General features: G+C 47.8%; 1 protein-coding gene across 1 annotated transcript in view; it reads right to left on the bottom strand.

Annotated features, from left to right (window-relative positions):
• ANKRD33B (ankyrin repeat domain 33B) overlaps positions 1-25,447 on the bottom strand; it is a 100,900-nt gene that overhangs the window by 22,612 nt on the left and 52,841 nt on the right. Inside the window, exon 2 of the mRNA XM_055555161.1 lies at positions 15,451-15,580. Within this exon, the coding sequence (XP_055411136.1) occupies positions 15,451-15,580 (130 nt within the window). The remainder of the gene's footprint in view (positions 1-15,450; positions 15,581-25,447) is intronic.

Consider the following 25,447-nt stretch of genomic DNA (forward strand, 5'->3'; position numbering starts at 1 on the left):
TTAAGAACACTGGGACTTCCCTGATGGTCCACTGGTTAAGAATCTGCCTGCCAATGCAGAGGACACGGGTTCCATCCTTGGTCCTGGAAGATCCCACATGCCGCGGGGCAACTATGCCCATGCGTTACAACTACTGAGGCCCTCACACCCTAGAGCCCATGCTTCACAAGAGAAGCCACCACAATGAGAAGCCCTCACCCCACCAGTAGACAAAGCCTTAGCATAGAAGTTAACACCCAGTGCAGTCAAAGAAAACAATGTTGGCCCATTTGACATCTGTGGAAGCTCGAAACACACACGCTGGCAGGACTATCTACCTAAGGAGAACATGCCCAAGATGACGTGATGGTTCCAGGAAGAGGATGAGAAATCCATGGAGCAGAGCGGCCCAGGCAGACGGGTGTGGCTCACTCACAGACACGTGAGCAAAGGCAGTCTAGATCAGCCGGCTCCCAGCCCATCCACAGATGCATCAATTATAAACACGTTAAACTAGGGTTGGAGATTGTCATGCAGCAATAAGCTGGGATCTCCTGGCTTAAAATACACATGACTGTCTTAGTCCATTCGAGCTGCTGTAACAAACTGCCATTGACTGAGTGGCTTAAACAAGAAATATTTATTTTTTCACAGTGTTGGAGGCTGGGAAGTTCAAGGTCAAAGTGCCAGCAGATTCTTTCTGCTGAGAACCCACTTCGCAGCCCACTCCCTGGTTCATAGATAGTTGACCTGTTGTGTTCTCACATGGCAGAAGGGGTAAGGAAGCTCTCTGGGGTCTCTTTTATGGAGCACTAATTCTATTCATGAACGATCCCCTCCTCATGACCTAATTATCTCCCTAAAGCCCCATCTCCTATTACCATCCCTTGGAGATTAGGATTCAACATATGAATTTGGAGGGAGGACATAAACATCCAGTCCATTGCAATGATCAACAATAATCCCTGTGGCCCTGTCTTTGCACTCCAGTCATCTGCCAATCATATGACATCTTTTTAGTCTGAATTCCAGTCACCTGCTCTCACTGTTGCTACTTATACCCCCACCAATTCTCCTGAAACCATCTTCCTTCATTCCCCGATGACTGTCTTGTACCAAAAATCTGACAGTTATGAGTCAGTTCCCACCTTACTAGACATTTCCATAGCATTAACCACATGTCTGCTCCATCCAACACTTTCTGCAAATGTCCTGATAGCTCACCCTTCTGATTTTCTTCCTAGCTCTCTGGCCACCCCTCAATTTTCTTTGTGAATTCTTCTGTTCTCTGCTTTCTGAAATGCCACTGTTACTCGGATGCATGACTAAGCCTTCTCATCTCGTACACCCTCCCTCAGTGATCCTATCCACCCTCATGGATCAAGTCATCATCCTAAAACTTCCAGATCACTCATCTCTAGCTAATCTATTTTCCTGAGTTTCTTACCTAAGTATATATCTACTGGATATTTCATCTTGGGCGTTCCACCAACAAATCAAATTCAACATATAAAATTCAAAACATGTTTCTTCCAAACCTGCTCTTCCCATCCACATTCTTTGTCAATGATGAATATCAGCAACCACCCACCAAAGTGCCCAAGCCAGAAGTCTGGGCTTTCTCTTCAGCCCTCCGCTATCCCATCAACATCCAAGTATGGAGGAATTCTACCAAAGCCACCTCTTAAACATCTTACAAGCCTGTCCATGTTCCCCCATCCCCACTTCTAACCTGGATGACAGCTGCCACCATATCCTTCCTGGGGTCCATTCCTCTCCTAACTGAACTTGTCCCATTTATGCTCCATTTTCTACACTATCAGCAAGCAACTCTTCCAATCAACACAACTACTACTTAAACCCTCTCATGCTTTCTACTCTTTAGATAAATTCTTGACTCTTTAACCAGCTAGCTTCTTTCTATCTAGCCCTGCTCTCTGAAGGGTAGCAGAATATGCCACCCAAAACATGCAACTGTGGCATAAGAATTATTTTGAGCCAAAGACAAGAGAAGAAGCAGATACAAGAAAAGCTCCCTGTCCTCCTCCATGTGCCTAAAAGCAGGACATACATTTTCTTATTCTATTCTTTTATTTTCCCAGGTTTTATTGATATAATTACCATCTAGCACTGTGCTGAATTAAGGAGTACAGCGTAATGATTTGACTTCCATATATTGTGAAATATTACCACGGTAAGTATAGCTAACATCCATCATTCCATTCACATACCCAAAAAGGGGTACGGTTTTTCTTCTTTGTAATGAGACATTCAAAAACTGCTTTCCTCTGTCCTGTCATTTCTCCATAAATATATGGAGATGGCATATATTTCCATCTTCTGTCTTTATGGAAGATGACATATAAGCCAGAGTTCTGAGCCACCTGCTTGAGTTACTCATCTTTAGCTGGGTGTCCCCCACTTACACATGAGGTCCATGTGTTTATAGGTGTCTGGTTTTCTCTTGTTAGTCTTTTATTACAGGGGTCTCACTTGGGAATCCAGTAGGGTAGGGAGAAGGTTATTTTTCCTTCCCTATATCCCCTCTTCATCCTCAGCTCTTGCACGCATGGACTCTGTAATCACACAACTCTCTCTCTTTTTTAAAATTGTAATTTATTTATATATTTGGCTGTGCTGGGTCTTAACTGCTGCTCGGGCTCCTCTCAAGTTGCAGCAGGCAGGAGCTACCCTCTAGCCGCAGCACACGAGTCTCTCATTCTGATGGCTTCTCTCGTTGCGCCTCCTGGGCTCTAGAACACAGGCTCAGTAGTTGCAGTACTCGGACTTAGTCACCCTGCAGCATGTGGGATCTTCCCTGACCTGGGATCTAACCCAAGACCCCTGCATTGGCAGGCGGATTCTTTACCACTGAGCCATCAGGGAAGACAACTCTCTTTCCATTCACCTGTGTGCCATGCTTTCTCTAATCTACTGGTCTTTGTAGTCCCTCTGCCAGATATGTTCTTCCTTTGCTTTTTACCCAGCTACCTGATGGGCCACCCCTTCCAATGGAAGCTCTGCCCTCGTCCCCCAGGATTGAATCAGGCACCTAAACCATAATGCCTCACAGTTCACATTTCCATGTGGCCATGGATTCCCACAGCCACCATAACCCTCATGACCCTGATCGCAAGTCCAAAACTTCCAATGGACAGCACACTTGGTAAATATTTAGTAAGTAAAAAAGCTGAAGGATTCCTACTTCTCCCTTGAAAGATGTTCACGTATCAAAAAAGTTGCTAATTTCAAGTCCCTGGTGGCTCTGTCAGTAAAGAATCTGCCTGCAGTGTAGGAGACCTGGGTTCGATCCCTGGGCTGGGAAGATCCCCTGAAGGAGGTCATGGCAACCCACTCTAGTATTCTTGCCTAGAGAATCCCCATGGACAGAGGAGCCTGGCGGGCTGCAGTCCACAGGGTCTCAAAGAATCGGACATGACTGAACAACTAAGCACAAGTCATAAAAACACGTTATCAAGATCACAGGGCCATCACAATTAATAATTTTTGACTCATTCAACACGTAACCGGTACCAATTATAAGCTAAAAGTCTTGTTTATGCTTTCATTCAAGGAAAGGAAACAGACAATAACCTGTGCTGCTCTAAAAATGGGAAAACATTACCGGATTAGGGTTGTCTAATGGCAATCCACTCCAGTATTCTTGCCTGAAAAATCTCAGGGACAGAGGAGCCTAGCGGGCTATAGTCCAAAAGGTCACAAAGAGTTGGACGTGACCCAGCACGCACACACCAAGACTTGATTGTTCTGACAGCAGGTATTCAGAATGGAATTTCCCAAATGAGGCCAGTAGAGGGAACTGTTGACTGGAAATATCGGGTTCCAGCAGCACCAATGAAGAGGAGAGGTTCTTTGTTCCCATCCAGAAGCAGGGGTGGGGGGCTGCACGTGGGAGCAGCAGTGGCGAGCACACACAGGCCATCCCCTCTAACTGGGGAGCAGGACCATCCTAACTGGGGAGCAGGACCATCCTAACTGGGGAACAGGACCATCCTCTAACTGGGGAGCACACACAGGCCCTTTTCTCTAACTGGGGAGCAGGACCATCCTCTCTAATTGGGGAGCAGGGCCAGCAGCTTCAAAGGAGGTGGCATTGCTGTGCGTGGTCAGAAAGGCTCGGAAAACGAGTTTATGGGAAAAGGCAAGGCAGTGCTAGGAAACCTGAGAGACGTGCCAAGCCCTAATTTATTTTAAACAGAAACTGAGTAAAAGCAAAACACTTCAAAAATCCATAAAAATCACAATGAAGTCAGACTCAAATCATGATCGGGTGTAGTGATAATAAGATAAGATAAATACAATGAAGAGGCGTTTATCCCCGGCTCAGGCCAAGTCATACATTCTCCTCGAAAGTGGGGCCCTCCCCAGATCCAGTTCACAAGTCAAAACACACACGGGCAGCCTGAGACCCCGGCCGCTGCCTGAAGCCTCCTGTCTCCAGCGGCAAGTGACATGAAGAATGTCATGAAGGGCTTCTTTGGGGTTAGCTGCTCAGTTGTGTCTGACTCTTTGCAACACCATGGACTGTAGCCTGCAGGCTCCTCTGTCCTTGGGAGTTCCAGGCAAGAATACTGGAGTGGGTTGCCAGTGACTCGGTGGTAAAGAATCCACCTGTCAATGCAGGAGACATAGGTTCGATCCCTGGTCCAAGAAGATCCCACATGCCATGGAGCAACTAAGCCCATGCACCACAACTATTTAGATCACACTCTTAAAGCCTGGAAATCACAACTACTGAAGCCCAGGAGCCCTAGAGCCTGTGCTCCACAAGAGACGTGACTGCAATGAGAAGGCCTGCTCACCACAGCTAGAAAGCAGTCCCCACTCTCTGCAACTAGAGAAAAGTCAGCACATTGCAATGAAGACCCAGCACAGGCAAAAATACCAAATAAAGAAGTTAAAAAATAATGCCAGACTGGCTCTCAGTGCATTTCCTGCAGAACTTTAAAGATATGTTCAAGGAATAACAGGCTTCAGGGATGCACCAGAGGCTGTGTGTGCTGAATCAACTTGATATTATCACCAGTTCAGAAGACCCCTGTGGTTTTCTGATTTCATCTTACTTCTGCCATTCTGTTAAAGGGGAACAAGAAACAGGAAAAGGAAACACCTAAAGCCATCCAATATTTTGGCCACCTGATGCAAAAAGCCGACTCAGTGGAAAAGACCCTGATGCTTTAGAAAGATTGAAGGCCTGAGGAGAAGGGGATGACAGAGGATGAGATGGTTGCATGACACCATTGACTTAATAGACATGAGTTTGAGCAAACTTCCAGAGACAGTGGAGGACAGGGAAGCCTGGCATGCTGCAGTCCATAGGGTTGCAAAGAGTTGGACGAGATCAAGTGACTGAACAATAAACAAAGCCACCCTCCGAGATGTAATTCATTCCTTCCATTATCTCACTTTATATTTTTGTTAGGGCAAGTCTGGTAGAGGTTAAAATTACTGGTATTACTGATATTTAGGGATTCTTGGAGGCTTTATTTTCATACATTCTCACCATAGAAAAAGCCTAATTCAGGTTCAGTTGTATCTTTCTTTTACATTTTATTTTTTATGTGAACCATTTTTTAAAAGCCTTTATTGAATTTGTTATAATATTGCTTCTGTTTTGTGTTTTGGTTTTTTGACCACGGCCACAATGCATAGGGGATCTAAGCTTCCCGACCAGGGATTGAACCCCCACCCTTTGCATTGGAAGGCAAAGTCTTAACCACTAGACCACCAGGGAAGTCCCTCAGCTGTATCCTGATTCTGCAGAAGAACTTGAGGAGGTTAGGCTTTGAAGAGAACACCGGACAGGCAGATCAGGCATTTGCATCCTAATTTACACTCCGAGGCCAGGCTCCTGACTCTCAGCCAAGATACACAGCTGTGATATCAAATAATACAAACGTGTGGTCACTTCCCAGTCTTCCTTAACCACACAGATTCGGTAGGGGCCAACGCTGACCAGACCAAGTCAACTGGGGTCACTACACCGCCCTGGCCAGTGACTTAATTGGTCAGGGTCGGGCGTGTGAGGCAAGCCTGACAGCTGTAACCAAAGCTGTGCTGGAGGCTTCTGGAAATGCTCTCCCATCTCAGAGAACAGGACACGGACTGGGACTTGCTCTTTCCCGAAGCTTCCTATGCTGTAACGTGAAGCCACGCTGCTTGGAGCTGCCAGGCCATCTTGAGCCCAGAGGGAAAAGGTCAAGAATTTCTGAGAAGCCAGGCCCAGATCCTGACAACACAACACCACAAAATGAAGCAACCACCCTTCACCCCCAACTGTTGCCTTCAGACAGGTCATGTTGCAAGAGAAGGCCGTTTTCTCATCGTGGAAGCTTGTTTCGTTGGACACGCAGGAGACTGCACCCAAAAGCCAGAGCAGATCCTGCTGCTGCTGCTGCTGCTAAGTCACTTCAGTCATGTCCTATCCTAGGCGCCAGTGAAAATCACAGAAACGAAACTGCACCTGTGCCTCAGACGGTAACGACTCCGTCTGCAATGCGGGAGACCTGGGTTCGATCCCTGGAATGGGAAGATCCCCTGGAGAAGGAAACAGCAACCCACTCCAGTATTCTTCTTGGAGAATCCCTATGGACAGAGGAGCCTGGTGGGCTATAATTCATGAGGTTGCAAAGAGTCGGACACGACTAAGCGCTAACACACACACAAGTGCAAACAGTAAGCGAAGTCCATTTGAGCTGATGCATTCTCAGCCCTGGGGGACATGCTGGAAAGTTGAAACTGGCACAGCTTCTCCTAAAAGCCACTTGGTAGGGCCTTCCCTGGTGGTCCAGTGGTTAAGACTCCTCACTTCCACTGCCGGGGGCGCCTGTTCAGTCCCTGGTTGGGGAACTAAGATCCCACAGGCCCTGTGGCAAGGCCAACAACAACAACAGAAAGCCACTTGGCAGGGGCTCCGTAAATGGACAGGTTGAAAACGTGCCGGTCCTTTGATGAAGCAATTGAGTTCTAAGTATCTGTGTGTACATTTCTTCTCTTTCCTTCTCCGCACTGCTCTGACCTCCACAAACCACACCTGCGGGGTCCGTTAGCCCTGAAGTCTCAGGTGTGACTTAGCAGGGGCCCTGTGGAAGGTGCCAGAGGGGATGTGCTTCTGGTCCCCGCCTGCCTTCTAGCTAGGGGGTTCAAGTGACCCAGGCCCCAGCTCCTGGGGGCAGCCCTCCCCTCTCCCCCACCCCCAGGACCCTTCCCTGAGCTCGGGCCCCATCTCCACTCGCAGTCCCCTTAATCGTTGCTCAGTTTAGCCTCTGAGTGCACCTGCTGCTGTACTATACCACCAGGATGTTGGGGGGCACGCACCCCCCCTCCAAACTGTCCCCCTCGCATCCCACCAGCCCCGACCCCAACACGAACGGCTGCACTCCAGCGTTGTCTGTAACCGGCTAATTCAGAAACCCTCGAGCATGAGACTTTAAATTCAGGAGATGGGGTTACGTGGGCCCTTGACCGCCCCTGTAGACCCAGCACTTAACACAGCCATTGGACATGAAGTGACTGCCGGATAAATACGTTTTAAAAGAAGATTTTGTATAGAAAGATGAGCCACAGTTGACTGACTTTCTCAGTTACTGGACGCCAGGGACACGGACGTGAACACACCATCACTCAGGTGTATGCTGTAGGAACCAGGCAAATCTCGTGTCCACTGGTCCATGCAGAAAGATCTCCTAGATCTACTGAGTGAAAACAATTAAAATCAAGTCTCTACAGAATTGCCCCATCCAAGTAAATAAAAGGTGCCTGCACACGCTTTGTGTTTGAAAAGGAGAGACTGAGTTCTGGCAAAGTAACCAGCTGGAATGCGGCCAGTCATATGAGAGACCTGGGGAGAGAGAGAAGGGACAATTCTTTTATTTTTTTTAAACAGTTTTTTAAAATATTTATTTTATTTATTTGGCTGAACCAGGTCTTAGTTGCAGCATGTGGGATCTAGTTCCCTGACCGGGGATCAAACCCAGACCCCCTTGTACTGGGAGTGCAGAGTCTTAGCCACCGGACCACCAGGGAAGTCCTGGGAAATTTCTAATGATTTTTTAAAACAATACTTCTGCAGTGATTTTTCACCATAAGCACTTATTACTATATGTTTTTTGGTAGTAAGAAATCATCAAATAAATAAAGCTGGTTATAGAATTGGATTAAAACGGGGCATCATTTGATTCTATCCACTAAAATCGCAAACAGCCTCTTTGGTTAAAATATCAGTACGTGAAAGTCATAACAGAAGCTCTCAACTGCTGTCCTTTATCCTCGCTGTGATCTAGTGAAGGCTGTGTCCCTGTGATAACATCTCACCCGGCTCCGTGAACCACTCCAGCCCCAGCTCCGAGGCCCGCTGACAGGCACCTGGGCCACCATTCTGTATGGGAACCTCTAACACTCCAGTTCCCAAAGTGAGGTCCCCAGACCTGAAGCACCAGCCTCACCTGGGAACTCGCTGAAACGAACACTGCGAGTCTCACCCCAGGCCTTGCTGCTGTTGTTTACTAAGTCGTTTCCGACTCTTTGTGACTCCACAGACGACAGCTCGCCAGACTCCTCTGTCCGTGGGATTTTCCAGGCAAGAATCCTGGAGTGGGTCGCCGTCTTCTGCTCCAGGGGATTTCCCCACCCAGAGCTTGAACCCGAGTCTCCTGCATTGTCAGGTGGATTCTTTACCATTGAGCCACCTGGGAAGTCCCAGACCTACACAATCCAAAACTCTGGGGACTGGGTCCAGCCATCTGGGTTAAAACACAGATTATCCACCTGTGGGTTATGATGATTCAGCTTGTAACTGAGCAGGATCCTCCGGGGCCTTCCCGGGACAGACACCCCCACCCCGACCACATCCTCTGCCAGCCTCTTCTTTGTACAAAAAAAAAAAAAAAAAGTTAGCCTCCTGCTGCTGCTGCTGCTAAGTCGCTTCAGTCGTGTCCAACTCTGTGTGACCCCATAGACAGCGGCCCACCAGGCTTCCCCATCCCTGGGATTCTCCAGGCAAGAACACTAGAGTGGGTTGCCATTTCCTTCTCCAATGCATGAAAGTGAAGTTCCAAAGAATAAATTTAATCAGAGTAGTGAGAAAATGCAGAAATAAAGGAGAACAGTCAAGCAAAACAAATGAGTAATAGTTTAGCCATTAAATAAAGTCAAGGACCTTCAGTTCCTTCTCAAGGGCCACAGGTGATATTCTGAGCCACGTCCTCTGAGCTGTTTTGCAGATACTGAAACCCCCGCCAGGTGGAAGAACTTAACTGTATGCTGCCCATAAGCACGAGACCCCAGACCGCTTGGAACTAGAGGTTGATGAGGTTGACTTCCAGTTATCTCACCACCAGCCAATCAGCAGAATCTTCACAAGCTGATCGGACACCCAAAACCCCTCTTCCTCATCCTCTCTTTAAAAACCCCTCCCTGAAAGCCTTCAAGGAGTTGCAGCCTTTGGAGCACTACCTGCCTGGATTCTTTACTTGGCGCCAGCAATAAATGCTGCCCTTTCCTTCATCACAACCCAGGGTCAGGAGGTTGGCTTTACTGTGTGCTGGCAAGCGGACCCAAGTTCGGTTCAGAAACAAGCTCAAGTCTGACAACCAAGCTCTGTGCTCCGAGGTCATGATACTCTCAGGGAGGAGGGCAGCAAGTCATCATCCCCAGCTCTATCAATATATTAGGGAAAAATCATGTCCTCACATGGAGGCAATTAAGATAAAGAAGGAAACACTGTTTTCTTTAAAATATAGCACGGCAGAGGATGAGATGATTGGGTGGCATCACCGACTCGACGGATGTGAGTTTGAGCAAGCTTCAGGAGTTGGTGATGAACAGAGAGGCCTCGTGTGCTGCAGTCCATGGGGTCGCAAACAGTCGGACATGACTGAGCAATTGAACTGAACTGAATAGCACAAAAACTACACTCCACCCTTCCCTGTTCCCAAACAATTCAGTGCCAAACCTTGGTGGGCAGAGCCAGGAGGCTCCCTGCAGGCCTGGGTGGGTCAGGGCCCCAGTGGAGGGAGTGGGCACCGTGCCAGGGGGAGGGCAGTCCATACAGAGCATGAACAAATCAGTTAAGTAGGTCAAGGGCTGTGGAAGCCAGGAAAAAGAGGAAATACATTACGTTTTGTTTCTAAAAGAAGATAAACAGAATCCATCGACACGTCCAATCGTTAACAATGGTTCCCTCCAGAAAGTAAAAACGGAAAGACCTGGCAGTGAGGAGCTAAGTGATTTTCACCCTTAACTTTAATTGCTTGTGTGTTTTATTTTCCAAACATTATCTACTATATTTTACAATCAGCTTATCAGAACATCGGCAGGGCTCCGTGGAGAAAGCACCCAGGAGAGCCGCCATGTTGCCAGCCTCCTCCGGCATGACCCAATCTGGGTCGCAGTCCCAACCCCCCACCACACCCCCACCACTGGTACCTGCACACTTCAACACACCCCAGCCATCTGCATCCCACCAGCTGCTCTGCAGTCTAAGCTTTTTGGAGGGAAGGCTCCACCAGGGACTACCAGCTCTCTTGAGGGCAGAGCAGGGAGCCCATGAACACAGGAGTCTGCCCCCTGTCTCCACTTCCCACAAAAGCAACGGGCAGAAGACTTATCTGTACTAGAAACCACAGAAAGACACCATCCACTGGCCAGAATTCCTGGAAGGAATTTCTGTCAAATACAGTGGAGACAGAAGCAGGTTGCAGGCAAGGACAGGGCATTACAGGTATTTGACCTGTAATGTACAGGTATGAGACCTCAGGGGGCTCCACCAGTGTCCCCAGAGAAAGAGGGGCTACAGAGATGCATGGAGAGCCACTGATGCCGTTTCCAACCCCCAGGCACATGAGCCAAGCCCATGGTGCTCCCACGCCCAGCTCCTACTGCTGCAGAGATGACACCAGGCAGGGGGCAGGGGACATTCAACCATGATGGCACAGGCTGCTGGCCCACCCCACGCCTGCAGCCCCGGGTGGGGAGCAGCTGGGGTCCCCTGCCTGCAGCACAGGGTGGGGGAGCAGCTGGGGTCCCACGCCTGCAGCCCAGGGCAGGGAGCAGCTGGGGTGACTGACCCCAGCCTGCCTGGGTTTCTCCCTCTAGGTCCCAGGCTCAGACCCAGAGCCTGGAAAACACACGGAGCCCTTTTCTTCTCTTTTTGCTGGGCCTCTCTCTAACCTTGAAAGGACCTACGCCATCATATTTTTAATTTATTGTTTTTTTATTGGAGGATAATGGCTTTACAATGTAGTGTTAGTTTCTGCTGTACGACAGAGTGAATCAACTCTACGTATACATATATCCCCTCCCTCTTAAGCCTCCTTCTCACGAGGCCCCATCTCACCCCTCTAGGTCATCACAGAGCATCGAGCTGAGCTCCCTGTGTTGTACAGTAGCTTCCCAATAGCCATGTCATCTTTGACTTAAATAAACCAGTCAGAGAAGCACGAGTCCTGCGTAAAGATAATCGAACTTTGTATTCTTCCAAATTCCTATGTTGAAGCCCCAATCCTCACTGTGTCTATACTTGGAGATGGAGGTTTTGTGCAGGTAACTTAAGGTTAAATGAGGTCATATGGGTGGGGCCCTGATCCAACAGGACTGGTGTCCTTACACGAGGAGACACGAGACCCCTGGATCTCCTCTCTCTGCCATGCAAGGACATAGCAGGGAGATGCCACATGCAAGCCAGGAAGAGAGGCCTCCCCAGGAACCAAGTGGCCCAGCACCTTGACCCTGGACTTCCAGCCTCCAAAACTGTGAGAAATAAATTTCTGCTGTTTAAGCTCCTAATGTATGGTAATTCTATTAATAGCAGCCCAAATGGACTAAGACATTAGTATGCTCATAAAGAAAAAACTACATGAGTTTGAGCAAACTCTGGGAGATACTGAAGGACAGAGAGGCCTGGTGTGCTGTAGTCCATGGGATTGCAAAGAACCTGGACACAGCTGAGCGACTGAACAACAACAACCCAATGAATAGTGTTAAAACAAACTAATGAAGTCATGTGGAGCATTTCCAAAGATGTTAAGAGTAAAGAAGAGAAAAGAAAAAACAATGATGACAAAGAGTTTTGAGAGGAGGATCTAAGCTACACCTAAGAGGGAATCCCGGGAAGAAAAAATAAAACAAGGCTGATGCAGTGTTCAAAGAAGTAACAAGAAAGTGTTCCCAAAAATAAAAATATGCCTAACATGAGTCAAAGAGAGAAGGAATGGAAATACACGGTATGGCTGTTTTTGGGTTTCTTTGTTGGCGGTGGTTGGTTGGGTTCTGCGCCCTGTCAAGGATGGGGGGCAGGCATCATCATAGTCTAAAGCACATCAGGGTGTCACAAAGACAAAAATCAGGCTGGACTCGGATTGCTCCTCTGCAACACGGTTCTTTTTTTTTTTTTAAACAGGAAAACAGCAAGTTGTTATTTTCTGTGTGACTACAAAATAAAAATATTTTCAAATAGGCAAGAATTCAGAAAGGGCCTCATGGGTATTGATAGCATAGGCACCACCAATACCCCTACACACACAAAGAGCTCTTGCAAATCTCTAAGTAACCTCTTCTTCCTGTTCGTTCTCATACTCTAGGATGAGACTTGGGCTCCAGTCCATGCCATGGCCCCACTGCCCAGAGATGCCTGCCAACCTGTGGCAATCCCAGAGGGAACTGGAGTCTGGCACTCCACACTCTCCACCGGCCGTGGAGACCGCTTACCTCGATGGCGCAGCATTTCAAAGGCCTGGGACCCAAGTGGAGATGATGTTTCTCCTTTTGTACATCCCTTCATGACCTACCCTTTCATGCACACCTCTTTGAGTTGGCATCACCCACCGTCCAGAAGGGCTGAAAGCCAGCCCAGACCCACCTCTCCCCCTGTGGCCCACCATCTCAACCCCTGGGACCTGAGCTTTCTGCCACACGGCCTGTGTTTCTTCTCTGCTCTGTGCCAAGAACTCCGTGTCCACCAGGGTCATCTTGCCTCCGTCACCACCCACCCAGCCTCATGCCACTCAATGCACCTCCTCACCTTGGATCTAGACCCTTGATCACCTGGTCCTGCTTCCTCATGGGGCCACTTCTTCCCCCATCCTAGAGGCGTGCAGTCCTTGGCCCTTCCTAAGATGAGCCAGCTCCCTCTGGGTTCCTGGGCTTTATGGTGTCCGAACAGGCACTGCCTGCCTCTGACTTCTGCAATGCCCAGCACAGGCCCCCTCCTCCATGACCCCAGTCCCAAAGCACCAGGCTAGATGGGGTGTTCTCACCCCACATCTCCGGACACACCTTCCATCAGAGCCCCATCAGATGGCTATTTAGCTGGACAATTACTCAAGGGCAGAAACGCCCTTCACTTCACTACCCCTGGTCCCTGCCTTGGTCCTTGGTCAGTGGGCGGTTAATGAGTGATAAGGCCTCAGTCACTGAACGCTTCTCACAAAATCCTTTTACTCTTTTGCACCTGGGCTTTCAGAGTCCGGAGTGCCTCCGTATGAGGGAAGGCTTCACGCCCTGTCTTACGACAAGGCGGACAGGTGTAAGTGAGCACAGTCGAAACACCTGGCTGACTCTGGGGGTTTTCCACCTTAGGCGTCTTGATTGAAAAGCAGGTGTGCTCAGACGACTTCCCGTTAAAAGGATGAAATGGCAGGACACTGAGTCTCTGCTTCGCCCGAGCTCCAAGATCAGCCACTCAGGCAGGCTTAGACATGGGAGTCGGTGATGCAGGGTGGGATAGCGAGGTCCGCCTCGGGTGGCCCCCACAGAAGTTCCCTTTCCAGAATCAACATGCAGTCTGCTCCGGGGCATTTTCTGCAGCTTCCCGGCCCTGACTCCAGTTCTCAGCAGCTCTCAGCAACACTCAGCAACACTAAATGGTGGCCCACATTCCTTTCATAGACAAACGCCCTTTCTTCTGAACTCAGCCTGAAGCAATTTCTCTGCTGGAAGCTGAGAACCCAAGTGATGCAATAGATAGAATTTTGAAAGCCAAGAATTTTGAAAGCGGTCAATTACAAACCCAGTTAATGCTACAGTTACAAATAAAGTGTGGGTCTGAAGGAACAAGCATAGTTTCATGTTCGTCTCACAATGTTAGAGTTAAGTTGCTCAGTCCTGTTGGACACTTTGTGACCCCATGGACTGTAGCCTACCAGGCTCCTCTGTCAATGGGGATTCTCCAGGCAAGAACACTAGAGTGGGTTGCCATCCCCTCCTCCAGGGGATCTTCTCCATCCAGGGATCGAACCCAGATCTCCTGCAGTGCAGCCAGATTCTTTACCCTCTATCTGAGCCACCAGGAATGTCCGAGTCCAGTTCCAAATTGGAGAGCTGTGCACAGTTCTCTGGGCAATGCTGGTGTAAGGATGACCTCTGGAGATAAAAATCCTGGGCAGGAAGGATGTTTACCCTTTACAAGGCGCTCTCACTAACAGCCCCGCCTTGCCATGCTGACACCCTCTCAGCAAGAAGCCCCTGGTTTTTCTCTACATCTCCAGGCAAAGTGCAGTTACCTCCTAAATGTGTCCACATTTTATACATTAACTGTCACTAGGGTCTCCCCAATCATGACTTCACCAGCATCTTTTGGACCCTGGGTCTCCGAGCACTGGTGGGGTGTTAGGCTCTAGAAGAGCTGACGTGGAAGCTGGGTGTCCAGTACAGTTTCACGTTCAAAGGCTTCCAGCAGTTGCAGAGCTAATTCCGCCCCACACTGAGTCCCGCACCAGCGGGTAAACTGCACTTGTAACAGAGAACAGGCCTGACTCCATACTGGATCTATTCCTTTCACCGCAACCCTTTCGCTCCGAGGCCTGTGCTTAGTCATGCTGGATCTCCACCTTTTGTAAGACAATGCTGCTTAGAACCTGAACTGTACAGGACAGCCCATTCTCAAGGCTCTGACCCTTATAAGTGTAACACGTTTCCATTCACATAGAGATTAAAGGTGGCAGAGCAGAAAATAATTGTCCTGGTGGAGATTTACAGGAACCTTGTGACCAGACCTGCTCAGACAGCCGCAAGAACAAAGGATTCTAGCACCAAGAAGGTTGTAAGCGACCAGCCACACACCCGCCTCTCCCCTTTTAGTAAAAATGAAGCCTAAATTCTAACTCTGGTAAGATGGTTCTTTGGGATCCCTAGTCCACCATCTCCTCGGTCTTCTCGCTTTTTGAATAAAGTCACTATTCCTTGCCCCAACCCCTTGTCTCTGGACTGACTGTCCTGTCCTGCAGACAGCAGTAGGGGCGTGGACTCAGCAACACACTGTCCCAAATGCACAAACAGAATGTACCCACCCTCAACCCTTTCCTGTCCTTCTCAGCAGTAAAGCATGACCTCTAATCAGTGATACACTTGCGACACCAATCTCAGGAGCTGAGGTCAAGTGCAGGCCCCCCACGGCCTGGGGGCCCTGGTCCAACCTCGTGGGCTCTGGGGAGGGCAGGTGAAGCTGGGTCTTACCTGCCTGGGCAGCCGTGATGAGGGCCGTGTTCCCCTCGCTGTCCTGCCAGTTGACATCAACATGGGGGCACTCTGCTAAGATCACCACAGTATCCACAAAGCCGTGGTAGCAGGCGACAATAAGGCCGGTCTAGAAATGAAGAGGGAAGTGGGTCAGAAGGGCAGAGCGAGCATCATCACCGCAGACCCTGCCAGCATCCCAGTGGGCGGGGCGAGCAGGGGTGAGAGGTCAAGGACCCAGTTCCAGTTCTCAGCATCCAGCTGGAGCAGCCGGCCATGGTCTGTTCGCACGTGTGTGCAGAGCGCTGTGCCCAGACACTTTCCAGTATGCCCTGCCCTCAGGGCACTTGCATTCCTTTCTTTGTTGTTGCTGTTGTTTGTTTTTACATCTACATTTATTTCTATCTTTAGTTATACATCTTGAAAAGTACGAATTCATATCAACAACTGATTTTAACCCAACCTCACTGGGTTCTTTCTAGTTTTTCTTCCTTGCCATGAATGCAATTCCCTTTGTCAACAGTGAGAAAACTGGCTCTCATTATGCTTAAATATTTATTTATTTATAAAATGTCTTGCATTTAACTATTTCTTGCCTTTATCATGATCCCACCTCAACACAGATTTATTTCTCATCCAGCTCCAGAAGCCGGGGCAGCATGCCAAACGGAAGTCTCTTACTTCCTTGCAGAGTTGCCAGATATTGATAATTTGCATTCCATTCTAACCGGAGGAAAAGGGCATCCGCTACAGACCTATGACGTGAATGTGTTATAAAGTAGACTCCTCGGGTCAGGGAGGTTGTGAGACCAGGGTCCACGGTGCAGGGGAGGGTTCACTGAGACGGGACATTGGCTATGGACAGAGGAGGTGGAAGAAGATGCCAAGGGGACGTGGAGGGGGAAGGTGCAGACAGAGGGCCAGGTCTGGCCACCCAGGGACCAGCCTGCAGGTTGCTGACCACAGGTGGTCTCAGTGGTCAGGGAAACACTAGAGTTTGCTCTGAGTGAGATGGGGAGTGATTGGGGCAGTCCGCTGTCAATTACCTGCATTAAATTCTGGCTGTTGGGTAGAAATCAACAGAGTTTTCTATTCAAGTAGTAACAGTTTTCTGTTTTACTGACTTTGCCAAAGCCTTTTGTGGATCACAACAAACTGTGGAAACTTCTTAAAGAAATGGGAGTACCAGACCACCTGACCTGCCTCCTGAGAAATCTGTATGCAGGTCAAGAAGCAACAGTTAGAACTGGACATGGAACAACAGACTGGTTCCCAATCGGGAAAGGAATACATCAAACCTGTATATTGTCACCCTGCTTATTTAACGTATATGCAGAGTATATCATGCGAAATGCCAGGCTGGATGAAGCACAAGCTGGAATCAAGATTGCCGGGAGAAATATCAATAACCTCAGATATGATGGTTGAGATATGATGACACCAACCCTTATGACAGAAAGTGAAGAACTAAAAAGCCTCTTGATGAAAGTGAAAGAGGAGAGTGAAAAAGTTGGCTTAAAACTCAAACTCAGAAAACTAAGATCATGGGATCCAGTCCTATCAATTCATGGCAAATAGATGGGGAAACAATGCAAACAGTGAGAGACTTTATTTTCTTGGGCTCCAAAATCACTGCAGATTTGATTAAAATCAGATCACTTTCATTTAATCCATGAAATTAAAAGATGATTGCTCCTTGGAAGAAAAACTTTGACCAACCTAGACAGCATATTAAAAAGCAGAGACATTACTTTGCCAACAAAGGTCCGTCTCGTCAAGGCTATGGTTTTTCCAGTGGTCATGGATGGATGTGAGAGTTGGATTGTGAAGAAAGCTGAGCGCTGAAGAATTGATGCTTTTGAACTGTGGTGTTTGAGAAGACTCTTGAGAGTCCCTTGGACTGCAAAGAGATCCAACCAGTTCATCCTAAAGTAAATCAGTCCTGAATATTCATTGGAAGGACCAATGCTGAAGCTGAAGCTCCAATCCTTTGGTCACCTGATGCAAAGAACTGACTCACTGGAAAAGACCCTGATGCTGGGAAAGATTGAAGGCAGGAGGAGAAGGGGACAACAGAGGATGAGATGGTTGGATGGCATCACCGATTCAATGGACATGAGTTTGAGCAAGCTCCAGGAGTTGGTGATGGACAGGGAGGCCTGGCGTGCTGCAGTCCATGGGGTCATGAAGAGTTGGACATGACTGAGTGACTGAACTGACTGACCGAAGAGTGGAGGGTCAGGGGTGTGATGTTCCCATTCCCCTCAGCCACACACACAGCTCCTAAGGCTCTTGGAATTCAGTTTTTGTATGCTGATGAGATGACTCACGGTGGGGGTGGGTGCCAAGTGGCTTCAGGTTGGAGCTGGTTTCTAGAACGCTTAGAAGGGTTGATCTGTTAGTTCCACTGCTCCCCCCCACACACCCACTCCTATCTCTGGGGTGGAGTAGAGAAGGATTGAAAACTGAGACCAATCACTAATGATTCAACAGCTGTACAGACCATGCCTACTTAAAGAAACCCCCGTAACATTTGAAACAACAGGGTGCAGAGAGCTTCTGCATTGGTGAACACTTCGCGGTGTTGGGAGGGGGAGCTCCTAGAGAGGATAGGGAAGTCCCACAACCCTGCCCCCACACCTGGTGCTTTTCTTCCATCTGTGCTTCTGTTCCCGAGTTGCAGCCTTTATAAAAAGCAGTAATAGGACTTAAGGGGCTTCCCTGGTGGGTCAGTGGTAACGAATCCACCTGCCGATGCAAGAGAATCACGTTCGGTCCCTGGGTCAGGAAGATCCCCTGGAGGAGGACATGGCAACCCACTCCAGTATGCTTGCCTGGGAAATCCCATGGACAGAGGAGCCTGGTGGGCTACAGTCCATGGGGTCGCACAGAGTCAGACACAACTGAGCAACTGAGCACACACGCAGTGGGACTTATAGCACTTTCTCAAGTTGTGTGAGTTGTTCTCACAAATTACTGAACCCGAGGAAGGGCTGTGGGAACCCCTAAATTTATAGCCAGTCAGTCAGAAGGAGGCCCCTGATTCCTGCGACTTGCATCTGAGGTGGGGGCGGCTTTGTGGGACTGAGCCCTGAACCCACGGGGTCCCCACTGACTCTAGACAGTGTCAGAATTGAATTGGACTGTTGGACACCCTGCTGAGGTTGGAAAACTGGAGAACTGGTGTAGAAAAACAACATGGATTGGTGTCAGAGAAACCCACATGCTTGGCATGAGAAAAAAAGACCCCACAAGGGACTCCTGCAGATGCTGGACAGACGAAAATGCAGGTGGTCACCGTGCAGCAGGATCAGGACAAAAGCCCCACGTGCCGGCACCCTGACCACAGATTTCTAGCCTCCAGAATCCTGAGAAATAAATTCCTGTTGTTGGCCTTCCTTTGTGGCTCAGCTGGTAAGGAATCTGCCTGAAATGTGGGAGACCTAGGTTCGATCCCTGGGTTGGGAAGATCCCCTGGAGAAGGGAAAGGCTACCCATTCCAATATTCTGGCCTGGGGAATTTCATGGATGGTATGGTCCGTGGGGTCACAAAGACCTATTTTATGATGTTTCCTTACAGCGGCCAAAGGTGATCAAGGCACTTTGCAACAAAGGATTCAGTGAGACCCCAAAATAAACCCCAGAGTTAGAAATCAGGAGTGAATAAGCAGGTGACTGAGCCTTGCCAGCCGCACCCACCAGCGCTTGGGGATGCAAAGCTGAAGTTTAGGGCAACCCCACGTGGCCCAGCTCTTTTTACCAGATTTTTTTTTTTTTTTCTACACTGGGTCTTTGCTGATGCACACGGGCTTTCTCTAGTGGCGGTGGGCGGGGACTCTGCTCCAGCGGCAGTGGGCGGGGACTCCTCTCTAGTGGCGGTAGGCGGGGACTCTGCTCCAGTGGCGGTGGGCGGGGACTCTGCTCCAGTGGCGGTGGGCGGGGACTCTGCTCCAGTGGAGGTGGGGGGGGACTCTGCTCCAGTGGCGGTGGGCGGGGACTCCTCTCTAGTGGCGGTGGGCGGGGACTCTGCTCCAGTGGCGGTGGGCGGGGACTCTGCTCCAGTGGCGGTGGGCGGGGACTCTGCTCCAGTGGAGGTGGGGGGGGACTCTGCTCCAGTGGCGGTGGGCGGGGACTCCTCTCTAGTGGCGGTGGGCGGGGACTCTGCTCCAGTGGCGGTGGGCGGGGACTCTGCTCCAGTGGCGGTGGGCGGGGACTCTGCTCCAGTGGCGGTGGGCGGGGACTCTGCTCCAGTGGCGGTGGGCGGGGACTCTGCTCCAATGATGGTGGGCGGGGACTCTGCTCCAGTGATGGTGGGCGGGGTGATGGTGGGCGGGGACTCCTCTCTAGCGGCGGTGCCCAGGCTGTTCACTGCAGTGGCTTCCCTTGTTGTGGAGCACCGGCTCTAGGGCCCTCGGGCTTCAGTAATTATTATTTGTACCAGATTTTTAATAAGAATGTAATTTTTCATGGAATGAGGAGAGGAGGTGAGCAACCCTCCTGCTTATTTCAATAAGGCTCCAAGTTGCCCTCCCAATATACTATACTAAATGTCAAGCATTACAATTTTTGAAGTTTTAAAGAACACTATTGATTCTTTAATGCTGACATTCATACTGCAGCCAAATGAGCTGTATAATTCTCTGACTACAGTAAAGGCTATTTCATTCCCTCTTGCTTATGCATTCTTTGAAACAGGTCATTCTATCTATAGGATGACATATTTCACAATAATTTAATTGAAAGGAGAAAGGAGCATGGAGTCAGCCCAGCCAGGCTCTAACTTACAAGCTTTCTGTGTCTCTGATAACCAGAGTTCACTGCTACCAACACCTCCATCCCACCAGCTAACCTGTCGACTCTCTGCAATGGCCCAGAAGACGTGAGACTCCCCTTGAACCTCTTTGGATGATAGTATTTCTCAAATATTCTACAATCTCCTTCTGACTTACAAATGAGGCATGTTGTACAAAATATAGCCACTTCCTTTTTATATAATTCCATAAGAAGTTCAGATTTACCACAGGAAAAAAAAATCCAAAAATATAGATTAGAAAAAAATGTTTTCAGTCCAGACACACAATCACACACATACTTTAAAAAAAAAATGTAAACCAAAACACAAGACTATTTGCTGTATGTTTGTCAGAAATACACAGTAACAAAAGTACCTGTGTGTCAACATTTCCAGTGGCTGTGGGACATTATACATATGGCAGAATCTTAGTAATTTAATGGATTTCTACTCTTGGACTCTTGAGATTGTTTCCCATTTTTCTCTATTATGAGTCAAACCTGCCATGAAAATTACTAGAGCTGAGGCTGTGTGCATATCATTTCTTATTTTCCTCAAGAGACATTCTTAGAAGTAGTATTTCTGGATTAAAGGAAAGAGTTATTTTGAAAGTTTTTTTCTTTTAAATATATATTGCAAACCTGTGCTTCAGAAACATCTGAAAGGACATCTGCCTTTGCTAATCCTGGCATCCAACGCTTAGGTAAGATTCGGGGAGTTCTCTGGCGGTCCAGTGGTTAAGAAGCCACACTTTCACTGCGGAGGGCTCAGGTTCAATCCCTAGTCTGGGAACTAAGATCCCAGAAGCCATGTGGTGGTGTGGCCAAAAGGAAAAAAAAAAAAAAAGAATTCCATATTAAAAGGAAGAATTTCCTTTGGCAAGTAATGAATAGAGAAATGCTCCCCAGGGTTCCTGAAGTTCTTGATTCTTTCGAATCATCCTCACCCCCACTCTTCTACCCCAACAAGAAGGGTCTTTTCTAGAATCACGATCCTTTCAGCCCTTAAGGTAAGCCTTCCCCAAATGTACATAGGCCCCTCCTGAGAATGGCCTTGGAACTCTTAGCATAACCTTAAGTCAGAAGTGAAGATTATCAGAAAAAAACACAGATAACGAAATATAAGGGCTCAGGATAAAATGGTGGTGAACACAGAAGTAGTAGCTCTAGTCTCCACAGAAACTTCCACAATATTAAAAATCATTAGCTGGGACTTCCCTGGTGGCTCAGAAGTAAAGAATCTGCCTGCCAATGCAGGAGACACGGGTTCGATCCCTGGTCCAGGAAGATCCCACTCACCACGGAGCAACTATCAAGCCCGTGCTCTAAAGCCCAGGTGGGCAACTGCTGAAGCCTGGGGATGCCAGAGCCCGTGCTTCACAGCAAGAGAAGTCACTGCAGTGAGAAGGCTGCAAACCACGACTGGAGGGCAGCCGCTGCTCACCACAACTAGGAAAAAGCCTGCACAGCAAGAAGACTCCGCACAGTCAAAAACAAATACAATTATTTTAAAATAAACCCAAAGCAACAACAACAAAAAATCATTACCTTTTTCTCCTATTTTCTGGGAATCTGTCCCAAATATCTGACATTTGCATTTTTAAAACTAGCATTTAGCTATAACTTAAACTCTTTGGGGGACTTCCCTGGTAGCTCAGATGGTAAAGAATCTGCCTGCAATGCACGAGACCCAGGTTCAATCCCTGTGTTGGGAAGATCCCCTGGAGAAGGGAATCGCTACCTACTCCAATATTCTTGCCTGGAGAACTCCATGGACAGAGGAGCCTGGTGAGCTACAGTCCATGGGGTCCCAAACAGTCGGACACAACTGAGCAACTAACACACACACACAAACTCTGTTTTGTCTGGAGCATCTTGGTACCCCTTGCAGGAAGCTGGAAGGAGAGGTACAGTGGCGACCCCAGACCATGGCCTCCCAACACCATTCAACAAAAGACTTGTTGCAAAGGAAGTACTGTCCCCCTGCTGAATCCACAGAAGCCCACTTGGCACGTGGTTCTCTGAAGCCACAGATAGTTTATTTTTTAAATTACAAGCAAAGAATTTATGAGAATAAAATGTTATTAGAGTAAAATAAAAGTAAGCTACCTACAAGTGGAAGCCCCCATATGGAGATCAGCTAGAAACTCTAGGTCCTCAAAGTACAGCCCTAATTTTCAAAGCCCACATACAGTGAGAAAGACTGAGCAACCACAACCAAAATGTCAAACTGTTTTTGCTTAAAAACTGTAAGCATCTGTACATCAAAAAACAAAGATAAACAAACAAAAACCCCATTCCTTGCAGGAAGAAGGGATGATATAGGTACTTCCCTGGCAGTCTTGTGTTTAAGACTTCACCTTCCAATGGACAGACTGCAGGTCTGTCTTAGCTCAACCCCTGGTCAGGGAGCTAAGATCCCCCATGCCTCATAGACAAAAAACCAAAACATAAAACAGAAGCAAAATTTTAACAAATTCAATAAAGATTTTTAAAAAATTGTCCACATCAAAAAAATTTTTACAAGAAAAAAAAAAAGAAAGGATGTATAACACTAGCTTCCTTGGGTGGCTCAGACAGTAAAGAACCCGTCTGCAATGCAGGAGACCTGGGTTCGGTCCCTGTGTTGGGAAGATCCCCTGGAGGAGGGCATGGCAACTCACTCCAGTATGCTGGCCTGGAGAGTCTCATGGACAGAGGAGCTTGGAGGGCTGCAGTCCATGGTGTTGCAAATTTGACACGACTGAGTGTCTAACATTTTCTAACAACATCATTTATTATATTAACAGACTAAAGGGGAGGGAGAGAAAAAAGATCATCCTCTAAACGTGCTAAACCTCTCAACACACACACACACACATGAAAATGGACACAAAACACTTAGAAGGATTACACCAAGATAAAAGGGGAATGGAAGAGAGTTAATTTTATGTGTACTCAGATATTTCATCAAACATTATTCTAAATATTTCTGTGAAAGCATTTTTTGGATGAGATTAACATTTAAATCAGTAGATGCTAAATGGTGAAGACTCTTGAGAGTCCCTTGGACAGCAAGGAGATCCAACCAGTCCACCCTAAAGGAAAGCAGTCCTGAATAGTCATTGGAAGGACTCATGCTGAAGCTGAAACTCCAATACTTTGGCCACCTGATGCGAAGAACTGACTCGCTGGAAAAGACCCTGATGCTGGGAAAGATTGAGGGCAGGAGGAGAAGGGGACAACAGAGGATGAAATGGTTGGATGGCATCACAACGTGATGGACATGAGTTTGGGTAAACTTCAGGAGTTGGTGATGGACAGGGAGGCCTGGCGTGCTTCAGTCCATGGGGTCGCAAAGAGTCGGACACAACTGAGCAACTGAACTGAACTGAACTGAACCTCCATGATGTGGGTGGGCCTCATCCAATCAGTTGTAGGCCTGAATAGAAAAAGACTGATCTCCCCCAAGCAAGAAGGAATTCTGCTAGCAGACTGCCTTTGGACCTAAACTACAATTCTCCCCTGAGTCTCCAGCCTGCCAGTTAACCTGCAGATTTTGGCTTACCCAAGCTTCCATAATTGTGTGAACCAATTCCTTGAAATAAATCTCTCTATCCCTCCCTCATATATAGAAATACAGACATAAATGGACAGCTATGGATAAATCTCATCAACTATATGGCTATATCTCTCTAAATCAACATGTGTGTATTTATCTACAGAGGAGCCTGGCGGATTACAGTCTGTCCATAGGGTCACAAAGAGTCAGACATGACTGAGCGACTGAGCACACACATCTAACTATGTGTATCTCTATATATCTGTAGATACACACACTCTCTTCTGGTTCTAGCTCTCTGGAGACCCCTGATGAATACAAGGTCAGTGGGGATGGAACATTTCAGAGAACTCATTTCTCTTTTCACTGTTTCAGTATAATTGTTGCGGTTGTTTAGTCACTGGTTGTTCAGTTGCTAAGTCAAGTTGGACTCTCTGCCACCCCATGGATGACACCATGCTTGCCAGGCTCCTCTGTCCATGGAGATCTCCCAGGCAAGAATACTGGAGTAGGTTGCCATTTCCTTCTCCAGGGGATCTTCCTGATTTCAGGGATTGAACCCATGTCTCCCGCACTGGCAGGCAGATTCTTTACCACTCAACCACCAGGGAAACCCTTTGGTACAATTAGAATCCTCTAAAACAAAGCCATATTCATGAGGAACTTACATGAATTTAATTCACAATGAAAAACAAGATAGCAAGCACAGTATTTACATTAATAAGTCTCATAAGGAAATACAGTTTTATCACAACTGTAAACAACTGAAAAAAGAGAGAGAGCACCATCTGTGAAGGGGGGGGGCAGTGGGCAGGAGAAACGGGAGCTCACAATCAGCGAGGGGAGAGACTGAGGCACCAAAATGCACATGCAAACCCCACAGCCATACAGCACAGTAACGGAGTAATTCCCCTGATAATACAGAAGAAAGGGGACATTGCCCATTTCCAATTGTAAGAAAACATTTCGCCATTCATAGTGCAATTCTTTAAAGTTCAGAAGAAAGATAGTAAACGTTAGTTAATCGAAAATTTTTTATTTCTATAAAATTCCTTTCTCCATAATACCACCAATAGGAGCAGGGAAAAGTTTATGTGACCTTATGAAAGAAATTCAGGATTCTGGTCCTCTAAGGATGTTTGTCATTGTTCAGCCACTAAGTCGTGTTCGAATCTTTGCGACCCCATGGACTGCAGCATACCAGGTTTCCCTGTCCTTCACTATCTTCCAGAGTTTGCTAAAATTCGTGTCTAATTGAGTCAGTGATGCTATCTAACAGATGTCCTCCTCTGCCACCCTCTTCTCCTTTTGCCTTCAATCTTTCCCAGCATCAGGGTTCTTTCCAGTGAGTCGGCTCTTCAAGATATATTTCTAAAAGGCGACCATGCATGATCATTATCGTGGGCATAATTTGTTAGGTAAAATGTGTTGGGCATTGTTTCAATAATCTCATTTATGATTAAGCATCATGACAAGAAAGTTAATTCCAGGATGGTCACTGCCAGGTCCCTGGCCCCAAGAACACAGTTAGGCTGATATATCCTTGTTGAATACATAAACTAGTACTAGAACTTTGGTAAACAGTTTCTTTTTAGACGGCAAATGGATTTGAACTTTGCACCATCACTTTCATTGGTGAGGGCTTCCGATGGTAGCGCCAGTGGT

Source organism: Bubalus kerabau, chromosome 18 (genome assembly GCF_029407905.1).
Source record: "Bubalus kerabau isolate K-KA32 ecotype Philippines breed swamp buffalo chromosome 18, PCC_UOA_SB_1v2, whole genome shotgun sequence".
NCBI classification, from domain to species: Eukaryota; Metazoa; Chordata; class Mammalia; order Artiodactyla; family Bovidae; genus Bubalus; species Bubalus kerabau.